Source organism: Perissodus microlepis, chromosome 12, assembly GCF_051167445.1.
Source record: "Perissodus microlepis isolate ML-2025 ecotype Zambia chromosome 12, ASM5116744v1, whole genome shotgun sequence".
In the NCBI taxonomy this organism is placed as follows: domain Eukaryota; kingdom Metazoa; phylum Chordata; class Actinopteri; order Cichliformes; family Cichlidae; genus Perissodus; species Perissodus microlepis.
In genome coordinates, this window is record NC_140472.1 from 21394554 (window position 1) to 21420592 (window position 26039).

The 26039-nt window shown below is 39.1% G+C and overlaps 1 protein-coding gene across 5 annotated transcripts in view; it reads left to right on the top strand.

Moving 5' to 3' along the window:
• The window catches only part of frmd3 (FERM domain containing 3), a 62308-nt gene that overhangs the window by 24184 nt on the left and 12085 nt on the right, over positions 1-26039 (top strand). The window contains exons 4-14 of one of the 5 annotated variants that reach the window (XM_084945313.1): positions 3783-3864; positions 6380-6477; positions 9439-9562; positions 11360-11447; positions 13332-13420; positions 14844-14907; positions 15234-15347; positions 17743-17831; positions 19403-19477; positions 21891-21959; positions 22117-22241. In XM_084945313.1, coding sequence (XP_084801439.1) covers positions 3783-3864; positions 6380-6477; positions 9439-9562; positions 11360-11447; positions 13332-13420; positions 14844-14907; positions 15234-15347; positions 17743-17831; positions 19403-19477; positions 21891-21959; positions 22117-22241 — 1017 coding nt within the window. The remainder of the gene's footprint in view (positions 1-3782; positions 3865-6379; positions 6478-9438; positions 9563-11359; positions 11448-13331; positions 13421-14843; positions 14908-15233; positions 15348-17742; positions 17832-19402; positions 19478-21890; positions 21960-22116; positions 22242-26039) is intronic. The other 4 variants (XM_084945314.1, XM_084945315.1, XM_084945316.1 and 1 more) reach the window with 4 other exon arrangements.

Sequence of the window (26039 nt, forward strand, 5' to 3'; positions counted from 1 at the left end):
ACAAGTTGCTGAAGTTAAAATCGAGCTCTAGCCTATTACACATAGAGACATTGAACTATCAACACTCACATTCACACCTATGGGCAATTTAGAATCACCAATTAACCAAACCCCACTAGCAGCAGTTCTCTGGGCAAAAATTCTTTGTTAATGTCAGATACGACTAATTTGAGGTGATAGGAAGGGAACTCAAATAACCGCTCAGTGAAACAATCTAAGCAGAAGAGCATCTCTGAGCACGCAATATGTTTATCTTAGAAGCACATGGGCTACAGCAGCAGAAGATGCCTTTCCTTGACCCTTCCTATCTTCTGGAAACAGGACACTGAAGCTAAACTAAACTAAAACGACAAACTCAAAGAGAACAGGGGTTGTACCGGGTGTGGTCTGCTGCTGCTCTAGCACTGAATACTACTTCTGTCAGCTAAGATTAGGAAACTGGGGCTACAATTTGAACAAGCTCACCAAAATTGGGCAGTAGAAGATTGAAAAAATGTTGCCTGATCTGAAGGGTTTTAATTTCTGCTGCAACACTGACATGGTAGGGTAGAATCTGGAATAATAATATCTTTCATCATTGTGAGTTTTAAATCCAGTAGTGCAATATGGATGAAAATTGAAAAATTGCATGAAAAATTAAGCATGTTTTGAAAACAGAAGAGGGTCCATCACAGTACCCAATAAAGTGCATGGGTGTGTTTCACCCTCAAAGAGAAAACAGATTCATTTACGGAAACGAGAAGTGATGGAGACACAAACACAACAGATTTTTTTTTTTTTACCAGGAAACTGCAGCTCTAGTTGTGTCTGGGCTTCAGTTTAGCTCAATGTTTATTGTTGTTTATACTTGTTCCATGTGATTAGGTTTCATGGCTAACCTTTCTATTTGGCTTTAGGGAAAGGTCAAGTTTTCACATTTTCAAGGTCACCAGAGTGGCATTTAATGTGTCCCTGGAGGCCACTTAATTTTACTTTTACGTTGTAATAAGAGTTTACACAAACAGCCCGAGGGGTTGTTTTCAAGCTGAGCACAGCCTCCTTTCCCCTCTTGATGTTTGCCTCTGATAGATTTGGCCAATATTTTTTCAGTATAACTATAATAACCTTGAGAATATGACACATAATCATACAATCTAAGTACCCTAAAAGAGGACACAATACAAAGGTAAATAAGAGAGTGGTACTTGTTTTCACCTTCGTTTTCCTTCGTTTCCACTTACTCTTTCACATCTTTACATTTCTATCTTGTGTTGAAACATTGCAGCGGCTTTCCTCCCACTCTCCCACCCTCCTTTTCTTTCTCAGTCTGAAGTTCACTAACCCTTTTAATGACTGTCCTGTTATAAATTAATAAAAGAGCTATTAGCAAAGTATTCTGCTCCATCGGAACATGTGTGAGATGGCAGAAGGGGGAGGCTGAGGATATCAGTGAAAACTGGAAGGGAGAGAGAGGGAACAAGGGGGGGAAAGTACTAAAAAGAGACAGTGATAGATAACGTAACTAAAGAAAGAAGAAAAATAGAGCAAAAAGAGGAGATTAGAGAGATGGTTTGAGATGAGAGAAGCTGACAGAGTGAAAGAAAGAAAATGAGATTAGAGGGGAGTTGTTGAATAGATCTGAGTTGCACTGACACATCAGTTCCCTGTGGCAGGATTTACTCCCAAATTAGGTTTCAATGTGTGCGTGCACTTGTGTTTTATTTCGTCTTTGTGCATCCCAGCTTACGTGCGTTGGCAAACGTCACATTTACACGGCCATGTCTTTCGCGCACAATTCACTTTCTCTAAAATGTTTTCCAAAAAAACCTCTTCGTCCCTTAAGCTTGAGAAATAATTATAAGCAGCTCAAGTTCTTTGGGAGCGGGTGGGAGGATTGGCTCTTTCATATTGCTCAGCATGTATTATGTAGATGTGTGCTGTTTTTCATAGCTGGATAATACCGCAGAGGATCCTGCCATTAAAGGGAGAGTGGTGAGGGCACTCTAGATGATTTCTATCCCATGTGAAATGATACTTTCTTCCTCCTTGATGTTGACTTCAGAACGCCTATCAGATACTTTTGCATCTTTGTTTTAAGCGTCTCCTTTGCCTCATCCTCTTTGAAATCTCTCCATGTGCACTCAAAATAACTCACATGTGTACGTGAGTAAACTTCACTTGTGAGAAAGACAAAACAACTCCTTCATTTTTCTAAGATTTGTAGCTTTCTACCTCAAAATAATGAAGCACAGGTGATTCAGCTGTCATGTTGGATTTATTACTCGTGGTTTAAATGCCTTTCTGTAAACCATCCCTGCTGTTTTGTAGCTGTTAATTATATAATAACATTTTTTTTTTTCATCTGCTGACTTTTTAGTCTATAATCACCCAAAGAAGGTCAAAGTTTCCATTTCATTTTTTTCATTCCTTTTTCCCAAGTTTCATTAATAGCCTTCAACACTTTGTCACTAGCAAAGGCCTGAACCCGGAGGCACATTTATGGATATGAACTTAAAAAACCCCAAACTTTCAAATATTAGCTTTCAACATTCATGTGTCAGAGAAGGCAAATTTGAGGCTACAGACCCTCTATAATGGATATGGACCCCGTGGCGTCTGTAACCATAATATTAGATTTTCTGACATAGTTCACAGGCTACAATTTTTTCCACTCTCAAAATTGGCAAAGAGTATCCCCAAAGCAAGCAAATGTAGAAAACCACAAAATTGGATTGATTGTGTCCATCAGAAAATTCAAATCAGTTGCCAAACAGGAAGTGACATCAAATCTCCGCAATGCTTTGATCTACGCTTTCAACCAAACATGGAGTCAAAATTTTATATCAAGCGAACAAAATTCTGGCATTTGATCACTAGATCCTCAGACCAAAGCTATCAGTTAACTGTTTAACTGTAAGTAAGCGCCAAAGACACCAAATGGGAGTTGAGATGGGTAAAGGGTCCTTTAAGATGTTTTATTTCTTTACTAACCAAAATAAAATAAATTCAGACTTTTAAAAAAATCTTATTTGTGCTATTTTCACTTCAGGAAGTATAAATTATTTATAATGCATTATATACAATTACTGTATATAATTAAATCTGTTGCTGTGTATGATGGTTTCCTCTCAGTGTTTCGGTGTTTTGGTGTTTGTATATCTTGTAAATGTTCTAACTTCACAGGGTAAACATTGAATATGTTTATAAGCAGATGAGCTGTGTGAGACCTCAGGAGGGAGTTGAAGCTATCGCTGTCATTTGATCCAAACCCTTCAGCCTGTTATTGAGTATATGTGTGTGTGTCTGTGACCGCTTATGTAACCTTGTGTATGTATGTTACGGTGCATATTTAAATACTATTCAAAGCACAAATCCTCTCCTAGAGATATGAAATGCTTTAGGACTCAGATCAAAGGAGAAGAAACAGACCCCAGTTCAAGTGAAGCACATGCCCGTGTGTGTGTGTGTGGGTGTGTGTGTGTGTGTGTGAGTAATTACTGTAATTATGAGGTGACTAATCAGTATTGGAGACATGCTGTGGTTTCTGTTTTTGTCCCCAGCTTCTTCTTCTACATAATCTTCATGGCTCCTCTGTCCTCTCTTCCCCTCATTTATCTTTCCTCTTCTTTCCTCTTCTTATCTGTTTCTTAAAATCTTCTACTTTCCTTCTGATTCCCTTTATCATATCTGTCAAGCTTATCTCCTCTTTTTTCCTCCACGTTCTAACAGCCTTTTAACTTTCCTTACAGTTTCTGGTCTCTCTTAGTTTTTCCATCTCAACATCGTGTCTTTCTTGTCTCCAGCAGCTCAGCAGCCGTACACGATGTGCTTCCGGGTCAAGTTTTACCCGCATGAGCCAATGAAAATCAAGGAAGAGCTCACCAGGTAAACAAGCACTGGCAATGGCGTATGAGTGACAGAGAAAGAAGGCAGGCTGAGAGAAAATGTAAAGTATTTCAGAGGATTTTCATGGACAAATATCTCTAGAGAGAGGAGTTGAAAGAATTGAAAATATCCAGTGAGTGGAAGTCAATATGAAACAAAGCCTCTGAAAAATGTATTTGCCATGCAGAATTAAGGAAAGTCCAACTTGGTACTAGCAAGCTATACCTAATAAAAATATGTTAGTGACAGATGAAGACATTTGGCTAATTTTGTCTGACTGATTTGTCTAAAAACAGACTAATATATGACTTATAAAACTATTTCAGTATGCGTTATTAAATGTTCTCAAGTGATTGATTACTTAAAGTTGGGCATTGACTGAACACAGTGCAAACACACCGGTGTTATACACTGAGCCAGAGGTGAAGGCTCTCGAAACTGTAGATGAGCCCATGAAGATACTATATAAGTAAACAAACTAAATAAAATATTTGGAGAGAGTCTGCTCCACCACCAGCGCCACCTCTGCCAAAACAGAGCCAAACACACAAAGCTTCTCTCAGGCGCGGTGATAATTAGAGACACTCACCCAGCAGGGACTTGTGTTCTCTGCCCTACGTCTTACCAACTCTGCTTATCTTTATCAGTCCTAATTTTCTCTTCAATTCCTCCATCCATTCACTTCCATCCTTTTTCCTCTCTGCCTTCGCTTGTTTTTTTTGTCTTTCCGCCCCCAGTGTCTCCTCCCTTCCTGCTGTCGATCGTTCTTCTTCCTCACTGTCATCTCCCCCTCCACCCTCAGGTGTCTCTTCACACCTTTCAAGTCATGTTTCCGCGTCTTTCTGTCCTATATTTTTGTCTTGAGATATTTCTGGAACCTATCCCTCTTTTCTTGCCTAATTTCAACTTAGCTGAATTCTGCTTCAGTTTTTCTCCAGATGTATTATTTATTAGCTCTTCCTCCCTCTGAAAGAGCTGCGTGTCCATTTCTGTTCATTCACGTGTCCTAAAGAAACAAACAACCTCTTCTTAGAGTCCTAAGGAAAAGCATCACACTGGCACACTACTTATAAGTTTGAAGTGGAAGATGAAGTTGAGATGAGTCGGAAAAGTTCAGAAGGAAATGCAGTCAGTAATAAAATCCTGTCGAGTTCTCAATATGGAGTTATGTCTGGGAGCAATTTTTTTCCCATCATCAAAATCCCCAAACTTTTAATGGTAAAATGTGCCTGCTCTAGTTTGCAAGATGTAATTTTAACTCTTGTATATGAAGCACTATTGAAGATAGATGAAAAAGTTAACCCACTGTTCTATAGATCTGTAATTATTGATTATGGTATTAGGTGTTTGGTACCTCACATTACAGATATTAATTGCTAACAGGTGTAATTTTTAGCACGGCAGAAAAGTGCATAGGGACTTCTTTTTTTTGTTTTTAATTAAATATGCAGTTCAGAGTTCACCAAATGCTGACTGTGTGTCTCTGTTCATTTTCATACACAGATATTTCACAGTGCTGGAATTAAAGGGCAAAGTCAGCACTTAATCGTTATCTAAGGATTTTACAGAGTCAGGCTGACTGTATTACTTATCTAACCAATATAACACACATGAGTAATTTAAACATTATTTGTGTAAAAGAATGCACTCACATGAAGAAGTTTGACATGTTTTGTCAATTATTTATACTATATTGACATTATTCATTCATACTTGAAAACTGAAGTATATAAAGGTGCTCTTTTTGTAGAATTTAAATTTATCTCAGACATTTATCTTCATGCAGAATAACGACATCATTTCTGTGTTTAAGTGTGCACCAAATCTTAATCTGGCTTTTTCTACGCTTAAGTCATTTAAGAAACCTGAAAAGCAAATCTGTGTACGCAGACATTCTGACTCAATGTCCTAAAATAAGAGGAAGCACAAAGAAAGAAAAATTATCTAAATGTAGATCATGGTGTTTATTTATAGAGTCAGCTGCACTCTGACTCTATAAATAAAACTATTTAGCTACAGCAGCAGGGTTTTCGCTCCATTCAATCTTTTATGCTTTGCCTCTCCTGTGTCTTTCCCTCAATGAAAAACAAGTTTGATGAGTCAGTTGACTCAGTGGTGACGTCCCAACTGGAAACTCATCTGTTCTTGTTTTTTTGTCTTCACGCTAACACGAGACAAGTCTGCATGTCAGTAGCACTGAAGGTGTTTCCATAGTAGCTAAAGTACCACATTCTGCTGGTGAAGATGTATGTTGCCATAGCTATACTTTCCGTAACTACCATGGCAACAGTTTCAGATTGTTATTTTCTCATTGGATGGTGAATTTTCATCCGAACTATTTGGAAATAGAAACTGTGAAAGCGGAGTATTGGTTCCCCTTCATAATGTGAGCAGTGGCTTTATATAGTATATTGTAATTAAACGTCTTTTATTTATTTGATTTATTTTAAATAAAAATCTGTATTTATGCTATAAGAATTTCTTTCTGTAACTTTATGCATGCATGTGCATCCAGGTATCTCCTGTACCTTCAGTTGAAGAGAGACATCTATCATGGTCGTCTACTGTGTCCTTTTGCTGAAGCTGCATATCTGGGAGCCTGCATCATACAGGGTGAGGCCTTACTCATAGTGGATGTATTAGAGATGTAGCCAATATTTCACAATTACATCCTTGGTGACATGTTGGAGTTTTAAATGAAAATCACACATATACATTTACACAATTTAATTTGTAAATTATAAGGGCTGCTATTACTGAAATGACTGAGCTGCTTGGGTTGTGGCTGTAATAAGAATACAGCCACAACCCAAGCTTTGCAAATGGGCATTTCCAGAATGCCCATTTGCAAAGTGCTTCATAATTTGAATAGAATGAACACATCAAATTAAGTTAAGAAACTGTAATTACAAATTTGAGTTACGGTGTCTGAGCTGTTGATTCCTGACAATGAAATCTGTAGTCTGTAGCCTCAAATCAAAAGTAATCAGCTGAAGTCCGAGAAGCACAAGCTGTAAAATAGTTACTAACAAATCACTGTTTGTGCCTGCAAATGCATTTATTTCCTTATTTAATCCATATTTATTTAAATATTAAATAAATTAAATTAAATCAAAATTTGAATATAGTCCCAAATCACAACAACACTAAGATAATACCAAGAAAACAGAGAAAACCTCAACGATGATATGACCCAATATAAGCAAGGGCTTTGGCAACAGTGGGAAGGGAAAACCCCCTTTTAGCAGGAATAAACCTCAGTGAGAGGAGGCCATCTGACATTATCCGTGGGGGTGAGGTGGAGGAGATACTGTTTATTGATTGTAAATATCCAACTACCCACCAACACCACACTATCTAATGCTAGTTTGTCTATCTGATGTTTTTATCATCAGTGCTTTTTAATGTAATTTATAGAAAATCACTGACAAACACAATTTTAACATGTAAAATCAGATCAGAATCAGAATCAGAATCAACTGTAGTCCACATGTTTGCAGGTTTATCATTTTCTTCATTAAGCTTGAATAAACAAGCTCATTGCAAAGAACAAACGTTTAGGAAATTTAAAAATTATGCCAACTAAAAGTAAAAGTAAAAAAAAAAGTAAGTAAAAAAAAGTTACTGAAATAACTTTATAAGTCAAATTGCTGTTTTAAGTTTGTTTAATTCAAGATTTCTATTCTGAAATACCCATGTGCTTTTTTAAAAAACATTTTTTTTTACCTTTTTTTTTTTTTTTTTTTTTTTTTTTACATCTTACTGATTTATAAATACTTGTATGTCTTATTCGAGCATTTAAAAAGTTCAGCTAACTGTCATTACTATGTATAGTTACGCAGTCTGTTAATCTAGTGTTACAGAATTATAGTTTTAAATTTGAGCATCCTCTTGCACTGTGCTGGGTAAAATTCAACACTCATTTAACTTAATGTGCTTAACTGTGTATTTGAACCAAACAATGATATCAAATGTAACTTAACTTTCATCCAACCTCTGTGTAACCACAGTCTAACCCCTGTTTGACTAAGTTTGTCATCATTAACCGGCTGCATTTCACAGCATCACACTGTCATTATAATCCTACATTTTTTAAAAGTAGATGTATGTGGACTACTGGGAAAAGGAATAAAAGAGATTTTTTTTCTACAGTCAATTAAACGTAACCGTTTAATGCTGAATCACAGCGCAGAGCCACTTGCTTTAATATGGATTAAGAAAAGAATTAGCTGGGCTGTATCATATAAATGAACCCTTGTGGCTCATACACAAATCCTTGAACTGTGCTAACACCCTCTGATTGGCTCATATCCCCAGAGAAGAGAGTGTGACTGGTTCACTTATCTCAAAACAGAGCATGTCTGCAGTGTATCATTGGCTGCTCTGATTAACTACGACAGGTCTCTGTCCTACTTTGTCAGGGTGTTGATTATAGAGCTGGGGAATAGTTTGAGGATTATTGTTTAATTAAACTCCAGGCAAGTTTTTGATTAAACCTTTATAAAGATACTTAATTAAGATATCATTAAAAAAAATAAATTAGTGGATTCAATGAGCACAACAATAATCTGTTATTTGAGTCAATTGCTCATAAGTATCTTATTCTGTGGAAATAAAAAAAAATAAGGGAAAGATCTGTCTTTGGGCCTTTGTCTTAAATTGAGCAACCAGGAAATTTGCTGATGATACAAAGCTGTTTAATATTACAGCGGTCATTTTGTACTTGGTGCTATATGAGCTTTTTATCTTTCTGTGGGGGAAAACTGGAAGTTTTTTAACCCTAACCGTTAATATGGTCGTAGCCAGGGCGATCATGACTCAAGAGTTGGCAGTTCGTCTTGTAATCGGAAGGTTGCCGGTTCGAGCCCTGGCTCGGACAGTCTTGGTCGTTGTGTTCTTGGGCAAGACACTTCACCCGTTGCCTACTGGTGGGGGGCCCGGTGCCGCCAGTGTCCGGCAGAGCTGTCAGAGCTGTGGCTACAATGTAGCTTGCCATCACCAGTGTGTGAATGGGTGAATGACTGAATGTAGTGTAAAGCGCTTTGGGGTCCTTAGGGACTGAGTAAAGCGCTATACAAATACAGGCCATTTACCATAGCCGTTAGTCCAGCCACCCGCTGGACTCATGGTGTCACAGGTATTCTAACACTTTACACACAAATACAAAACAAAACATGTGACCATGCCTAATAATAGCTTGCAGTCTATAACTGTCCTGACCCAGCCATTTGCAATCCTACAATAGAAATATATAAGCAGTTGCATGTAAATGGAATAAGTACTATAAAATTAAAGTTACAAATTATAAGCTTGCTTAATGTGCAACGTTCAAGTTGAGTAAAGCTTATTTGCAAAATAAAACATGTCTTTCTTTATTTAATTTTGCTTTACAATGCAGTTTTTATGTTAACCTGAGCAACATGACTACTAACTGTAGCTACATACTATATATGCAGTCAAGGTGTGTTAAATTAGTTCTTTATATAAGTTATCAAACACTGTATACTCATTTCCTGATGTATTTGACCTATTTTCAGATAATTATTTTACTGAAATCACCCTTTCTCTTTATAGCTGAGCTTGGGGACTATGACCCAGAGGAGCACCCATCAGACTACATCAGAGACTTCAAGCTGTTCCCTAAACAATCCCTCAAACTGGAGAGGAAGATAATGGAAATTCACAAGAATGAGCTCAGGTGAAAGACTAATATCTTTTTTTTGTCTCGTGGTTTTGCTGTTTGTCTGGAGAAGGCTTTTTTGGTCTATTGTGGGCTTTTTGGGGGTATTGTTATCACCTCGCCAGGCAGACAGGCAGTGTCTACAGCCAAGTTTGTGAATGTGATAACTCGATGATAAGGCAATGTAGGATTTTTGAATTAATTGAGCTTTGGCGCAGCTACTTTTTTGAAGATCTTGAGAACACAATAACAAGGTGATGAAGGAGTTGCACATTTATACCATAGGTGCATCTACTAGGAGGCTGAGGGATAGCACTACCGGCCACCAGTACTTTTTTTATTGTTGTACCATTTGATGTTGGTGACAGGTGCTATGCTCACTCCTGTGATCTGTGTTTTATAACAGGCTGCTGAGACAACTGTCTACACAGCAGACAATAAAATGCTGCCTTTCTTTCTGGTTAGACGCAGAATTGTGTGATACCCAGAGATTTAAGCTTCATTGCACTGGAGAAATCTCAGTCGAGATTTGTTTGAAAGTAAATAAAAACATCCATTAGCTTAGAGGAATGAGCATGAATTATTTATTTCATGCTCCGTTTAGACACGTTGCTTGTTACTACTACAGAATTTAAATTTTGATGAAAATCAGTCATCCCTGATAAATTTGATCGTCTTGTGTTCTTTTGCATATGAACAAAAGCTAGGCATTCTGGGTACCACAACTGTATCTTTGAACCCTTATTTGCCTCTTTTCAACCACGTGATTACCTTTCCTGAAGGGAAAATGCTTCTGCAATAAAGAATAGTTTGAGTAAAAAGTCATTAAAAAAGCATGTACTTAGTAGATTGACTATGTACTCTACAGGTACAGAATAAGTTTCTACATTACATTACATGCAGTACTGTATACATAAATCCCCTCTCCTGGGTTGTTTGTGTGTTGCTGCAGCGATTAATAATGTCGTGACCGTCACACTTAACAGTGATTATAAAACATCAAAGACAAATCCTTCATTTCCCACAGCACAGAGGCAGATGATGCCAAGTGCCCTCTGTCTGGCCCGATGGGTACGACTGACAGGATTAACAGCATGTTGATCAGTACTGAGCTGTAGAGAGACTTCAGGTGATTTTTGAATGGGAAGCACTCTGTCTGCAAGCTATATTTCCACAGGCATTCTGTAATGGTTTTATGCTTTCCTTTATCTGCACAGGCAGATCCAGTATAAGTGTGTGCAATTTTAAAGTTGATTTATATGTCTGGAGTCTTGAAGTGAACCAGTGTACCACACTCATTTTCCTAATTTGCAGCACTTAGACTAATGAGCAAGTAAAGCATTAATGCCCTGCCCCCCCACAACCCCTTTGCCTGGTTTGTTATGACTGTTTCCTTTTATAATAATAAGAGATAATTGTACTCACTTTAATTGGTGAAAAATTCTGTAATACTTTTATTTAAACTGATATTGTCTATATACTGTAGACTTAGTACGACAAGCAACCTTGTCCTTGTAAAAGAAACTAGCCTAGCAGTGGATGGTTAGTGCTGTTCTTTACCGCTGGAGAAAAAATAGCAATCCTTAGAATAAAAAGTCAACGCAAATTTGTTCACAACCAAACTCACTAGATATTGACCTTTAAATCTCAAAACTCTAATAAGATAATTGCATGTATTGATTTTCTATCTGGTTGTATCCGACATTTAAGTGAAATCCAATTGAAAGTAATCCAACATAGGAACACCTTAATGACATATTCTTCAGTCTGTCAGTGTATAAAGTTGGGTCTCTCCTTTCCTCTATTTTCTTTCAGGGGCCAGTGTGCTGAACTAGCAGAGCTGAACATGCTCCAAAGGGCTCACAGTCTTGAAACATATGGAGTCGACCCTCACCCATGCAAGGTAACGTAACTGGAGAATATATACAGTACACAGTAGCTTTACACATAATGGGTTACGCACTGATTTTCACACAGATGGCTTCATGTGGGTGTTATACTTTCCATGCACACAAGCATGTGCGTATCCACTTGTGTTCGTGTGATTTCGTCATCATAGGGTGTTGCGTGTTCCATAGACTGTATATAAAAGATGGATGTAGCCACCGTGACATATGTTGATTAGTGAGCTCCCGTTCTAAAGCTTTGAGGTGAGTATTTTTGCCATCTAAAAAGCTAGTGCTGGATCTGACTGTGAAACCACACACTCATTGACTAATGATTTCAGATGTACAGCTCAACAGCCAATTAGTATAGTTTTTCCATTTTAATAATGACCATAGGTTTTTAGAAAAGAAAGTAATATTTTATTAAGTACAACCTTAAACTAAGGTTTGAGCTCATAAAGTCACCAGAAAAGGGTTTGCTGAGCTGACAGAGCAAGCGAGCCAAGGGCTGTTTTCCCAAAGACTTGTATACACCCAGAAGTGTTTTTGCACCAACATGAGGCACCCCCTGCTGGCCATTAAAAAGTATGCACGTTTTATGGCAATTATGCATTGAATGAACTTTTCAGATGCAAAAGCTACATTCATCTTTTATGCACACAGTCTATGGTTGGGCCTGTGCAATTTGTTGTGACCTTATAGACAGATTGTACATACTGTATCTTATGGACAATCGCACCAGCTGTGCAGCTGGCAAAATTAACCAGCCCAGGACACAGATTAAGTAAGTGTCCAGATGAAAATATGGAGGTTTTACAAGAAAATAATATTTTGCCGACAGCTGTCACCAACCCACTGCTACTACTACTACACGAAAACACCGTTGCACACACATGTTGCACCGACGCAAGCTAGCAATTCCGTAAACGTCTCTATTGCTCCCAAAAGAAACAGCGCCATCCAGTGGCGTGTCGCATAACAGCACCTTTCTACCTGGCCTCACATACTTGCTCCAAGCAGATTAGGAAATAATTTAAGACCAAGAGCTTATGTGCAATTTACGCTATCACATCCAAGCCAGCTAGTTAATGTTCCCTCCTTGAAAACTAAATAAACTAGGTCCATAAAGAAGCCACTGTTCTGAGGACACAGTGACTTCACTGACTGATCAGAGACCACCATGGTTAGTCAGTGTCATTGATTTGTCTTTCAGCTTTAAATTGCTAAAACTAGACTGTACTATCAGATATGTTACACTTGCTATTCTGCTTCATTCTCCTGTTACTTGTTTCTTTGTTTCTTGTGCTATCCCAATAGATTGAACAGACTGCATCTGATAAAGAAAAACAATATTTTACAACTTGCTCATGGCTCGCTCTCATCCTTTCTGTTCATCTTCTGCCAAGCTGAAGTGTGAAATAGGGACATCCTCTTGTGAACAGACAAATCAAAGGATACAAAGCAGATTAACAAGATATTTAAATTCTGTCTAGTGGGAAGGATCCCCTTTATCTGTTCCACTCTTGTCTGGCAGGCTTTTTTTAAATTAGTTTGCTGGAAATAGCTGTTACTGTGAGTATTGTACTATCATGCACATGCAGATCTATGGAGATAAAGTAAGTAAGCACTAAGATGTGGGAAGTACACAGGGGAAAGGGAGGGATTTACACAGATATATAGAGATGAATACAAATTTAGAGATTTACTGATGATTAATGATGTGGAAGTTATTATTTTGATTTTGCCTCACTACATCAGACTTAGTCCATCAGTCTGTATTTTAACTGCCTTGTTCTTGATTAATTAAAAAGTTTAATGACAAACATGGGATTTTATGCATCAACCAATGAGGTCATAGATAGTCCACTTGCCTCACATGCTGCGATATGTGTTTTTTTCAGGACTTTACGGGCTCTACTGCCTTTCTTGGGTTCACAGCCACAGGTTTTGTGGTCTTCCAGGGAAACAAGAGGATTCACCTCCTCAAATGGTAAAAACATCAACCTGTAAAAAGCTTCTTTTGGCTACTCCCTTAATCACAGGTTGTCAGCACAGCAGAAGGCTCCACATATTTGATTTGTTAGATTCTTACACCAGACGCCCTTCCCTTCACAGCATTTAACAGATTACCGTCTCCAGTCTCGAACTGGGAGTCTTTTGTGTGCTGGGAAAAAAGCAAACCACTACACTGTGTAGCCACAATTGTCAATCATTAAACATAAATATTAAATGTCTAATCACTAAAAAAAGCTAACTGCAGAAAACTCTATATTCATGATTTATCGCTGAAGTATTGCTCAACTTATAATTTTTATTAGAAGCAAATTAAAATAATCATCTCTAACTTTTCCTTGCAGGCAGAACCGTTTGTTTATTTAAACATAACATCTATAAGATTATCTTGCTACAGAGTGTTAAAATACACTTTCCTATAGCCATGCTTTCCTTAAGCAGCAGTTGTAGTACCTCCATATTCATAGTTTTAAACAAAAGTTCATAAGAATAAGGAGAAAAATGTAGTTTATCTATCAAAAGTAATAAGAATTGATAGTGTTATTTTAAACTATGCACCATTGGTAATTAAACTGATTAAAACACAAAATATGTTTTGAAGTGAGCTATGTGTATAAAAAATAATGTAAAAAAGAATATGAACACAGCCCAACAAATGACAGTGCAATGAACTTGCACTTTAATTTGCACAGTCATTGCGTTTAAAATAGTTGCAGCTTCATAGGAACTCTGCTATCATTTGCCAATGAATGGCATCATGTTGGCAATTACCTGCAATCTGTTTGTGATCCTACAGCAAATAACTGTGATAAATGGCGATAGATGGCGATTTAATGGCAAAATGACATAGGCGCTTAGCAACCTTGGTTTTATATAGGAATATAAAAAGAATACAACCAAGTCAAGTCCTCTGTTGCTAAGAGATGCGTTGCAAGCAAGTTCTGCTCATCAGTGCAGACTTACGCAGATTGATTGCAATGTGTTGCCAATCTGTTCAGCTGCAGTTATTTGCAAATCCCACCAAACTTTCTGAGAGTGAGTGTAATCACTTCAGACTGTGATGCTCTTTGTTGGTCTTAAGGAGGTTGCCTACCTAAAGGTACTATTCTAAGTTGCTCTACTTGTAGCTGGTTAACAGTTATAGGCCAACCATAGTACAAATATACATTTGCTCCTTTAATCAAAGTTTCCTTTAACCCAATATTTCTTTTAACTGGCATTTTTTTCTCTATGACATCAGCAACTGGAACTTGTGTTGTTCTTGTGAAGACATCTTTACAATGACACAATCAATGACAGCAGTACTTTAAATGTACTTAAAGCTTTAAGTTTAGCATTTAGCCTATATTTAACTCTCATCTGCAGATATTTCAAAGTCTTAACTCTGTGTTTGTTTGCAGGGCTGACGTTAGCAAGCTGAAGTTTGAAGGAAAAACCTTTTACGTCATTGGCATTCAGAAAGAGGTGAGCGAGGTGTCTCTAAAAGGTTAAAAATGATGACTCAAGTGAGATGTGTAGTTTCCTCTATGTCCTGATGATGAATTGTGCATTTTTGCACCAAAGTCATCAACATCCTGCTGACTTGTTAGATATAAACCTCTAACATGTGTTCATTACTTATTACAAAGGCAAACGTTGCACAGTCAGACTGCAGAATTTGAGATCAGTTGTGTGTTAGTGACTGTTTGCCAACCCTGAGCAAAACGGACGTCCTTCATTCTCTTTCCTCCTTCTTTCCTCCTTCTCCCTCCCCTTTTCCCCTATCCTCATCTGTGTAATGGTTTTGTCAGATAAATGTGCTAAGTGACTGTACTGTTTGTTATCCTGTCCACCATCACACACACTGTATATGTGTGTCGCTGTTTCAGATCTCCTTAACAGGCAGGATTCACTGTAACAGGATGGTGGGTGTGTTACAACCTCCTAATTCACATTATGTGCTGACTGTGGCCCAAATATTAGACTCCTTCACTGCACCGCATCCCTAACAAAGATAAACTACAGTATATGACATGGTGTCTCCAAACTGAAACAGAAAGCAAGTACTAACTTTCAAACAGCGGATGTCTTGCATTTGGGACACATGCTTCATCTGGTTGCTTGATGTTTATCAACCAACAGAGCTGTGGTAGATTCTGAGCAGCAGTTTCAGTGCCTCATCTATCTGCATACTTTATTTTTTCAGGATTTACAACCGATGTGCTCTTTACCTTCAGTCTGCCTGAAGTGGCTCAAAAACACCTGAAAATCCTTGCAGCTAAAGCCATTTTGCTCTTAAATCTACCAATCAGCCAATCGATGAGTGTCAAAGCTGTTGTCTTCATTACAGAAGCTCAGTTCCGCTCTTTCATCGCTGCTTAACTTGTCAGTCTGTCTGCCTTGTCTGTCTGTTCGGCTCCTCATGAAAGGCTGAAGATGCACTATTATCTCTGTGTTTCTGTCTCTTTTCTCTGTGTGTAAACATAGTCATCTCTGGTGAGTAAATACAAGTAAAAACAGTAGCGCAAATCGTTGTTGTATTTAAATTCTCAATTTGACACCTTTACCCGCAGCCCTGCCCTCACCTCACTTTATGATTGGAGGAACCTTTTATCCATGTTTTATTTCTTTTTTCATGATATTGTCGTTAAGTGTTGTTTGTCTGCTGTGTGTCATATAAAAGCTCTCTCTGCTCTCATTTCATATGATCGCAGTTCTTCTGTGGTTTCCGTCCCCGTCTTGTTCACCATGTAATCAAATTCACCCTCTGACTTCCAGTGAACTATAGATTAACATGCAATGTTACGCTGCTTAATCTATAACTCTATCCATGCCTCATTCATCTCATTCAATTTTTTCATAACCGTTTCATCCTTTTGATTGTGTGGGTGTGTGTGTGTACTTTATTTATGTGAGGATTTGTGTGTCAATGCTTGTTTCCTGAATTTTCCACCATGTGGCAGGTCACTCCTCACTCTTCCCTCTCCTCTGATTACCCAAACCCACCTGTCCCACTTTGAGCTGATTGCAGGTTATGTAGATGAAACACTTTTATGAGATCAAAGTCACAAATTCTTGGTCAGTTTCTTTTTGGCTGACTCAACAGTTAACTCCTAACACACAAGCATGGCTTACCTTGTGCATGGAGCTCAGTTTCATAATCAGCTGTGATATGTAAAGAACAAAAAAGACTTACTTCAGTTTTCAAGGTTAGCTCAACTACTGTACCTCAAATCCCATTTGATTCAATTTGTTTGGATGAGCAGTTCTAGAAAAACCTTTTTTCCCCAAACAAGCGTGTTTTTGAGCAACCCATCTGCCACTCGATCAGGTGTCACAACGCACCGGTGAACGCGCAGCAGTGACCACATAGGCTCTGCTGATGCAGGACGCCGCCCTGCTGTGCGTTCATGCATGTCTGAAAAGCATGTTGCAGAGAAGTGGTTGCAGCTGTAAAAGGCTGTATTTGAACCACGATCGTGATCTTTTAATAAACCTAACTGGTCCTTTACTGTAGGCACACAGAGTAAATAGCATCGTCTTTATTGTAGTTAAATACATTTCTGACATCCGAGTTGATTTTTTCGTTTTAAAATGTACAATTTCAGTCTCTTCCCCTCAGTGGATGATTTTTTTCAATTAACTCTTTTTTTCCCCCAAAAAAATCCAAGTCAGCGCTTTTGCACATCAGCCAAAGTGGGACCAAAGGCAGATTAACACGCAGTCCTGGCGCCTTCACACACCTGTGAACACACACATGGCAACTGAAGCACATGTGTGTAAATCACACCTGCATACCTAATATAACTGATATGTGACAGTTTGGGGGCTGCGCAATATAGCTGATGAAGTGGGCACAGACACTTTCACTGCTGTCAACTTAACAGTGAAGTGTTTTTTATTTTAACAGACACTTATAGCGGTATAATATCATATTCTGTTACAGTATCTCATTCTCATGTTATTGATTTCATTGCTTCGTCTCTGCCTCTATCCTCTTTGCTGAACAGTATTGATCTGGTGTCCCACGTTCCCAGACTTGCAGAGCCAGAGACTAGATGTTTACGGGAATAAATCTCTCCTCTTAGTCCATAAAAACCCATGTTCTGCAAGGTAGAAGCCTTTTAATGCTGAGCACTGTGACCGAATGACTTTATCTTGCCAAGCTTACAGCTTAGGGTCTGTGGGTCAGCATTTTGCACAGCTCCCTCACATTACGTTCAGCTCTTTTCTTGTCCTTATTCACAGTTTTTTCTCTTCCAGTAAGCTCATTTCTCATCCTCACTGTTACTCTTTCTGTCTTTGTCCTTTTCTGTGTAGAAGAAGCTGGTGTTGACATTTCACACCTCGACCCCTGCAGCGTGTAAGCACTTATGGAAGTGCGGGGTGGAGAACCAGGCCTTTTACAAGTACGTCTGTACACACACAAACACGCACACAAATTCATTTTTATTTTTATTGAGTTTTTCCTGTAACTGCTGAGACTGTGCAGGATCAGCTTACACCAAAACCCCGCTTCCAGTAGAAACGTTTTGAGCTCTTATATCGAGCCAACATTTTGCTTCACTTCAAAACCGACTTAATTATAGCACATTATCAGCCGTTCTCCTTAATTTACTCCCAGTACTGCAAGGACATGTCGTCGTCCTTCACTGGGGAGCAGCTGATTGCTCCAAGGCCATTGATCTCATCTGCAAAGACTATTGACCCCACTGGCACGGAGGGAAGGGAAACAAGGTTCATGACAAGACAAGATGCTAACATCTATGTTCATTAATGTAATCGAGAATCAAATATAGTGGGCAAGCACAACAGATCTGCTCCTTTTTGTCAATCCCAGTTCAGTGATAATATGAGGAGAGCAGACTGATGAATATAAAACAACCGAGATGGAAAAGCACAAGAGGATGTCACATCTGCAATGTAAAATTTGCACAAAACAACCCAGGATCTTCAAGAGATCCTGAACCGTTCATCTTTTCCTATCAGCTTCACACTTATTCATCATTCTACAACCAAGATGGCTATTCTTCATTTAAGGTTGTTCCTGAGCTTGATATTAGCAGTTGGATCTCTTGCTCATGTCTGAGAAGATGAGCCGTGTGAAAAGAAAAGGAAGAGGCACCAAACAGCAAAGTGCGTGTGGGCGTGGAGGGGGATAAGAAGGCTCAGCGGCTCTGAACAGCTGGTCTCATTTGATGGAGAGAGGTCAGGCTGGAGGAGATGAGATTTTCCAAAGGTTTGACGCAAGATCTGGAGGCTGCTTTGTGACGGATTTCTCTACGGTAGCCTTCCTCCTCCACACTGTCAGTCAATCTGAAGGTCTCCCGCTCTCTCTTAACTGCAGGCATTCTTCACTTTTCACATGCTTTTCTCTCTGCCTTGCTTTCTTTTATCAAGAAGCACCATACATGCAGACAATCTTACAAAAGGAAGACATCGTTATGAATTTGTAAAATAGCCCTTGCCCATACAACCCTGAGTACTGACTTCCTAATGACAGCAGCTCATGTGTCTCTAAAAGGCGGACTGAGATGGAGTGGATGTCAGCTCGGATGTCAGACAAGCATCAGAGCCGCTAAATCAAATTAGAGTGAATTGAGTTTGTGAACGGCAGCCAAGCAGAGCTTTTCCAGCATATGGTGTCTCGTGCACGAAGGAGAGCAGACATGTGTGTGTCTGTGCTCTTGCTCCTTCTCTGCTGCACTGGAGTCTGGTTTCACATGATAAATTATATAGAATGAAACATGAAGGTTTGACCTCCAGCCATAAGCTTTTAAAAAGACACACTGTGCTGTAAGCTTGCTGAGAGGCTACTCTGTGTTCTGCGAGAAAAAAATTAGTGAAACATTATTGTGATGAGAGTTTGAGCCTTTAAAAATCTGTTATTCTGCTACGACATGTGTTAGTCAGGGTCCAGTGTGCAAGGCTGCTGTATGTAATGTGTCTCTTTTTGATTCTTCCTTTCTGTGTCTGACAGGTGTGCAAAGTCAAGTCAGATAAAAACAGTTTCCAGCAGTAATATCTTCTTCAAAGGCAGCAGGTTCAGATACAGGTGAGGTGTATTATATGATTAAAGAAATCATAAGGAATATGTGCAAAGAGAATTGGGAACAACAGAGACGAGGGGGGTATGGTAAATTTCAAGCACTGAAATGTAAAGATTTAATTTTGTGTAAAAGTGTACAGAGTGTACCCCGCCTCTCGCCCTATGACAGCTGGGATTGGCTCCAGCACCCCCCGCAACCCTGAAAAGGATAAGCGGTAGCGAATGGATAGCGAATGGATGGTGTACAGAGTGTTTCAGTCCTGCACATTGTCACCTTACTCTTTACTAACAGCAGCATCATCTTACCCCATGCATTTGTTGGCAAAGTGACAAAAATGGATGGAAAATTAGATCATCAAGACACCAAATAACCAAGATGGGAGTTCTCGTCATTGTACATCAGCACCTACATCCCAGTTTCTATGATTTACTGACTCTAATATCACCGGAAAGCTTCTATATACTCTGTTATTGAAGCTAAGTGAGCCCTGATTCTCCTCTCAGACAAAGCTCTTTACCAGGCTTACACTTCAGCCTGCCCCATTTCATGAGCTCGCTGAAGCATTTTGGCTTAAGGGCTCAGCGATGAGTAATAGCATATGGTGGAATTTGTTCTGAAAAATGGGAATTGGTCATTTGTGCAAAACAGGACTGAGATTTGTATCCCATAAATGAAGGCAGTTTATGCAAAGCCGAGCAGATCGGGTCTTCACATAATGTGTGTTGATCCAGCTGATTCCAGTATTTCCACCAGTGCTGATGCCACTGTCTCTTGAGATATGAAGTGCGCATGTTTTATATCACCCCCTAATTTATGACTTAAACATCAGTCTAAACAACAATAGATTAATGGGTAAGATGAAGAAGCCTGCTGGCTTTAAACAGTGCAGTTACAGTCAGACTAATGAAGCTGCCGACTGATAGCAGGAAACTGTCTGCTCAACAGGAACAACACTGAATGTAAGCCGAGTAGCATCAAATCAGATTTTCTCCTTTTCTTTTATGACATGAAGCAATCGGTGTAACTCAGACATACTGTCCGTGAAATTATAGTAGCACATTAAAAAACAAAAAATGCTCATGGGAAACTCTGCATTCATATGAAAAACTGCACAGACCCTTACTGCATTAATAGAAATTAAGAGTATAAGTAGCAGCCAAGTGCTGCTATTCAAATGCACTTCGTTAACTGAATGATTACTTCAAGTAAAACTCATTCGAGACATTCTCAGGAGCGGACATCCCAGAAAATTCACCCCAAGGTCAGATCGTGCAGTGCTCAGAGAAACTCAGACTCTATAGAACTCAGTTAGCATGTTAAATGCTAAAGTTTGCGACAGTACATTTAGATAACAACTGAACAAGTGTGGCTAGGTGAGATGGATTCTTAGGAGAAAGTGTCTTCTTTCTAACAACAAGGCAGCACAGCTTAGGTGTTCAAAAGCATATCTGTCCAAAAAATAAGACTTTTAGAACAATGTGCTTTGGACAGATGAAAGTCAAAGTGGACCGAATTTCAGCACAAACTGTGAAGCATGGTAGTATACCCATATGGAAAAGATAAATCTTATAAAGTTTGTATCTGTCTGTGTGAAACTTGTATGAAAAGCATACAAGAGTGAAAACAGATATAAGATCTGTTGAAAAATTATATAAATGAAACTTGTATGTTTTGGATACTTAATAAAACAATATATGAAAGTAATGAGAAAGTGGCCACTTTCATGAGTAAATCATATAAGCCTTATATGATTCACTATATGAAATAGGCCACATCTTATGCAAGTCTTTTATAAGTTTTTACTATTTCTTTTCCATATGGGTAGGGTTGATGGTTTGGGCTTTATTTGTAGCCACAGGACCTCTACATTTGCAGCCGTTGAGCCAACCATAAACTCCTTTGCACACTAAAGATTTCTAGATTCAAATGTGAGGCTGTCTATCAAACAACTTGGATCAATATGACAATGATCCCAAGCAACTACAACAGACTGTCTGAAAAAGGAATGATTCGAGGCGTTGCAATGGTCCAGTCAAAGTCTGGACCTCAAACCGACTGCAATGCTGTGATGGGACCTTAAGAGAGCTGCGCATAAACAAATACCTGTGATGTGAGAGACTTATAGAACAGACATATAGAAAATGATTACTTCATATTATTGTTGCAAAAGGTGGTTCTACAAGCTACTGCTTATTTTTTCAGACGATAGCTTAGAGTGAACTTATTCATATTACTGTCACAAAGGGCTTCGGGAGGTTTGTATAGTTCTACAAATATGCATGTAAATGAAAAGCAGTACATTTTTTACAGACCTGCGTGGAGGGAGACTAATGACCTGCCATCGTAACATTTTATTTTCAATTGCAGTATTTTTATAAACACAAACCAACCTTTAACTTATGTGTTTTTCTGTGTTAGTGGCAGAGTAGCCAAGGAAGTGATAGAAGCCAGCTCCAAAATTCAGAGAGAGCCACCAGAAGTGCGCAGGTAAGGACATCTGAGAAATTACCTGAAGTCACACTATTTCATATAAAACATAAAATAATGACAATTTCATCTATTGTTCTGCAGATATGAATACCAGAGTGCACTTGGTGGTGTTATGTAAGGGTGTTAAAAAATGTATGACGTTCATGTTTTTCAGAGCTCAGTTTGGTCAAAGTCGAAGTTTTAACTCTCTGAGCCAGAAAAATCTCATCATGAACATGGAACCTTTGGTACCTGCACTGCCCTCCACCAACGAATACGAAGAGACGGCCGTGGACAGCGGTAGGAGGATACTGCTTACTACAGACCCAAATACACACAACAGACATGCACTCATGCCCCCTCTAAGAGACATTTGTGAAGTCACATGGGATCTTCCTTGTGTAGGAAGAAATCCATGCACAAAACTCAGAGAGAGAGAGCTTTAATTGAGCAGCTGATGCTCCCATCTCGCCATCAATCCTGTCTCCCTGGTGACCAATTGCGACATACTAAAAATACCCTCTCATGATCCCCCCTAAGGATCCCACTATAATTCTGACTGTCAGTTTTTCCATGTGTCTGCACCTTTGTGTGTTTTTGCAGACTCAGATTCCATTTTTCCTACTCAGACATAAAAGGCTGATGGGGTGTTGATGTCACCCTGCCGGGCAGGCTGCACATACACAGAAGTTTTTAAATGAAAACTGATACCATAGATGCATCTACAAATAATCTTAGTAACCTCCACCTCAAGGTCAGAGGTCAAGTTTTCTTAAAATCTTATGAATGCGATAACTCGAGAAGAAAGTGACCTAGAATTTTCAAATGGATAAAATAAGTGCATCGGCTAAATATCTAGGATGAGTTTGAATCGCGGTGACCTTGACCTAAAGGTCAAAGGTCAGAGTTCAAGTTTTTGAAAATCTCCTTTGATCTCAATCTCATTTCTCACAGCATTTTCTTTGTGTACTTCACACATTACAATAACCTGTGAATTCACTCGCTGGGTGTCCTCATTTTAGGCTTGACGGCATTTTAGTAGGTAAATGTGAATGTGGCTTGGACATGAATTGAGCTGCGGTTTGGGGAACGCCTCAAAGGGGACTGGTGGCGGCTCCTGGGCCCCATGTACTAAATAGAAGTGAAGAAGTTAAAGAATGGAAAAGGGGAGGCAAGGTGGGTCACGTAAACGAGAACAAACAGCTTGTAGAACTGGGGGAACATTTATAGATGAGAACCGGAAGGAGCGTGTTTGGAGGTGTGGTCCCGCTACTGAAATTTAGATACTTTATCTCCAGTTGTTATGAATCATGAGCTACTACATCAGTTATGGTATTCCGATTTTCTAGCAACATGCAGGAGGTATGTTTTCAAACCACGGATAGTGCCTGAGTCCTGTCTTCACTTAGCTGCTGTTGATTAGAGGATTAAAACTCTTGGTCAAAACACTGTTGTGGATGAAGAACGATTTGATGCTCATTTTACCCTCAGTTAAAATTATATCCATCCAGCCAGGCACGTCTCTTCCATCGCCTCAGAGCTTCTCCTCTCCTATTACTTCAGTCAGTATTATTCACCTCTCCTGTCCTCACCTTTAATCCACCTGAACCACATTTGTTAGGTCCTCAAACATGTACAGTGCAGTCATGCTGTTGCACCATCACTGTCTACAAATTATTTATAGACTTCATCGCTCTCTCTCATGCCTTTTTTTTGACAGATTTTAAGGTCACTCCGTCGTTTTATCGGCCTCTATTCCTCTTTGTTGGTTCTCTCTGTTTTTCAGTCATCTCCCTTCATCCCATTTACAGGAAAATCAATTCTTTCTTGGCTCGGGGTTTGGGAGGGGCAGTAGGCAGTCATCAAATAAAGGGCCTTGTACAGGATACAGGCTGAGTAAATAACATAAGATTAAATTTGAAAATGCCTTGTTTCCTTCTGCAGTTCCTGCCTTTCCCTCTGGTAATAAGATATTAAGTGATATAGTTGTAAATAATTTTAAAACATTAGAGGTTTAACAGTAAATATAATAAACTGAAGAGTTTAGAAGAAAAAAGACATTTTAAAAAGAGATGAAGACAGAGATTGTTCAAATTAAGATTTTTAAATATTCATGTATTGTCAGACTCACAATATGTGTGAAAAATGTAGAAAGAGAATTTGAGAGAGGACTTCTTAACACAGCCGTCTTAATGTGAAGCAGGTACGCACATCAGCCCGTGCTGTAGTCCTCCTCCCACAAGTTTCCAACATTGCATATGGGAGTTTATAGAAGCTTTTTTTCCTCACTGACAAAAAAAGGAGTAGAGCTTGAGTAGAGCTAAGTTAAAATGTCAATTTATTATTAAAAATGAATTACATTCAAATTTCAACTTCACCATTTAAAACCTGAACCATGAAATAATCATTAGAAATAACAAACAAAATTGAAAATGGAGTGTTCATTGAACTAAACAAATAAAAGAAAATGTAAATAAAAATCTGCATATGAGTTTTCAATGGTATCATATTTGCTGCATCTGGCTTTTTTTTTTTTTTTTTTTTTGAATTTATTGCTTTAAACATTTGTTTTGCCATTTATTTAGGTTTTTTGTGCTAATGTTGTGGAGCTATAAAAAACTAATTAATTAAATTCAATTCCATTAAATTTTATTTAAAAAGCACCAAATCACAACAACAATTGCCTCATGGTGCTTTATGTTGTAAGGTCAAGACTCTACAATAATACAAAGAAAACACGTGACTTAACAGGAAGCCAGTATAGGAAATATGCTCTGTCTTGCACTTGGCATTTAGGAGTTAATAAGTAAAATTTTTGAGATAATAACCTGAAATGTGACTAATCGATGGCAAGGGAAAAAAAGGAGAAAGAAAACAAGCTTCCATGGGAGTCAGATGAGAGTTATGTGATTTGAGAGTTTAATTACGTTGCATGCTTTCACCCAACCGATGTGATTGGACGACACATCACTGTTTCATGTGCTGATTCTGCTAAAGTGGCTGACGCAAGGACTTTAAGATAAAGTGTCCTCAAGATGGTTTAGGGTCACAGTCTATATTCAGAGCACTAATCTCAGCCTTTACAGGGGAAACAGGAAGCTGACCCAAGGTCATAGCTGACCTTGTTCTGTTTGTACAGTTTGCTCCCTTCTTATCTACCACAATCCAACGCATACACTCTGACTTTTCTCTAGGAACATCATTAATGGATGTTTTATAGCCATCAGGCTTCATATTTCTGCCTCACAATCCATGTTTTTGCAGCAGTTAATGCAGCATGTGATCCTGTGGGTGATCCAACAAAATCTTTCATTTTCAGTCTCACAGCGAGGCGTGTATTGTAGTGAATAAAGTTGGATTGTACCCAGTTTGCTGTAGAATTGGAATTAGGTTTATCTTATTGGTGGAAAGACTCAGATAAAGAGAGGGTTGCAGAGAGGAAAAGAAAATCATCCCCCATCCCGTCCTGAGTCAGGCCTGTCCCCCTGTAATCAGTTAGATTAGCTGCCCCTATGCCACCAGGACCACCTGGTTATATTTAGAAATTGCAGCTTTGGGCCTGATCCTCCTCTAATGCCCCCTCCACTCTTTGTTACCATCGCTGACATTCACAGGAGGGCCCACCATGTCTGTGCATGAGCAAGAGAGAGAGAGAATGTCTCTGGTGCACTGGTGTCTCTCACCATCTCTATAAGTGTTTGTGTATAGGCGTGCGTGCGTTGGAGCTCAGCTGGCAGCCCAGTCAGTCAGGGTGTGAGGGTCTTTGTGCAGACAGCTGGTCCGGCTTTTGTCATCAAACTGAATGATGGAGCTTCTAGGGCACAGAAACAGCAGTGATGTTGAAGGCAGCCTCATGCAGGGTAGTTTGGAACTGGGCGACGGTCCCGGTGTCGACAACACCCAGAATTACGGGAGCAAAATAGGGGGACTCGAACTCGACATGACACCAGAGAGGCTGCGGGAAGAAGGGATGAAGCAGAGAGAGGTTGGAGCTCTTGAAGTATTCCACCCAGGAGAGGCTGAAGATGAGCAAGACTCATCGATAGTAGTGGCTGAGGCCTTAAGGTGCCAGGTGAAGATAACAACCAGGCGAAGCCT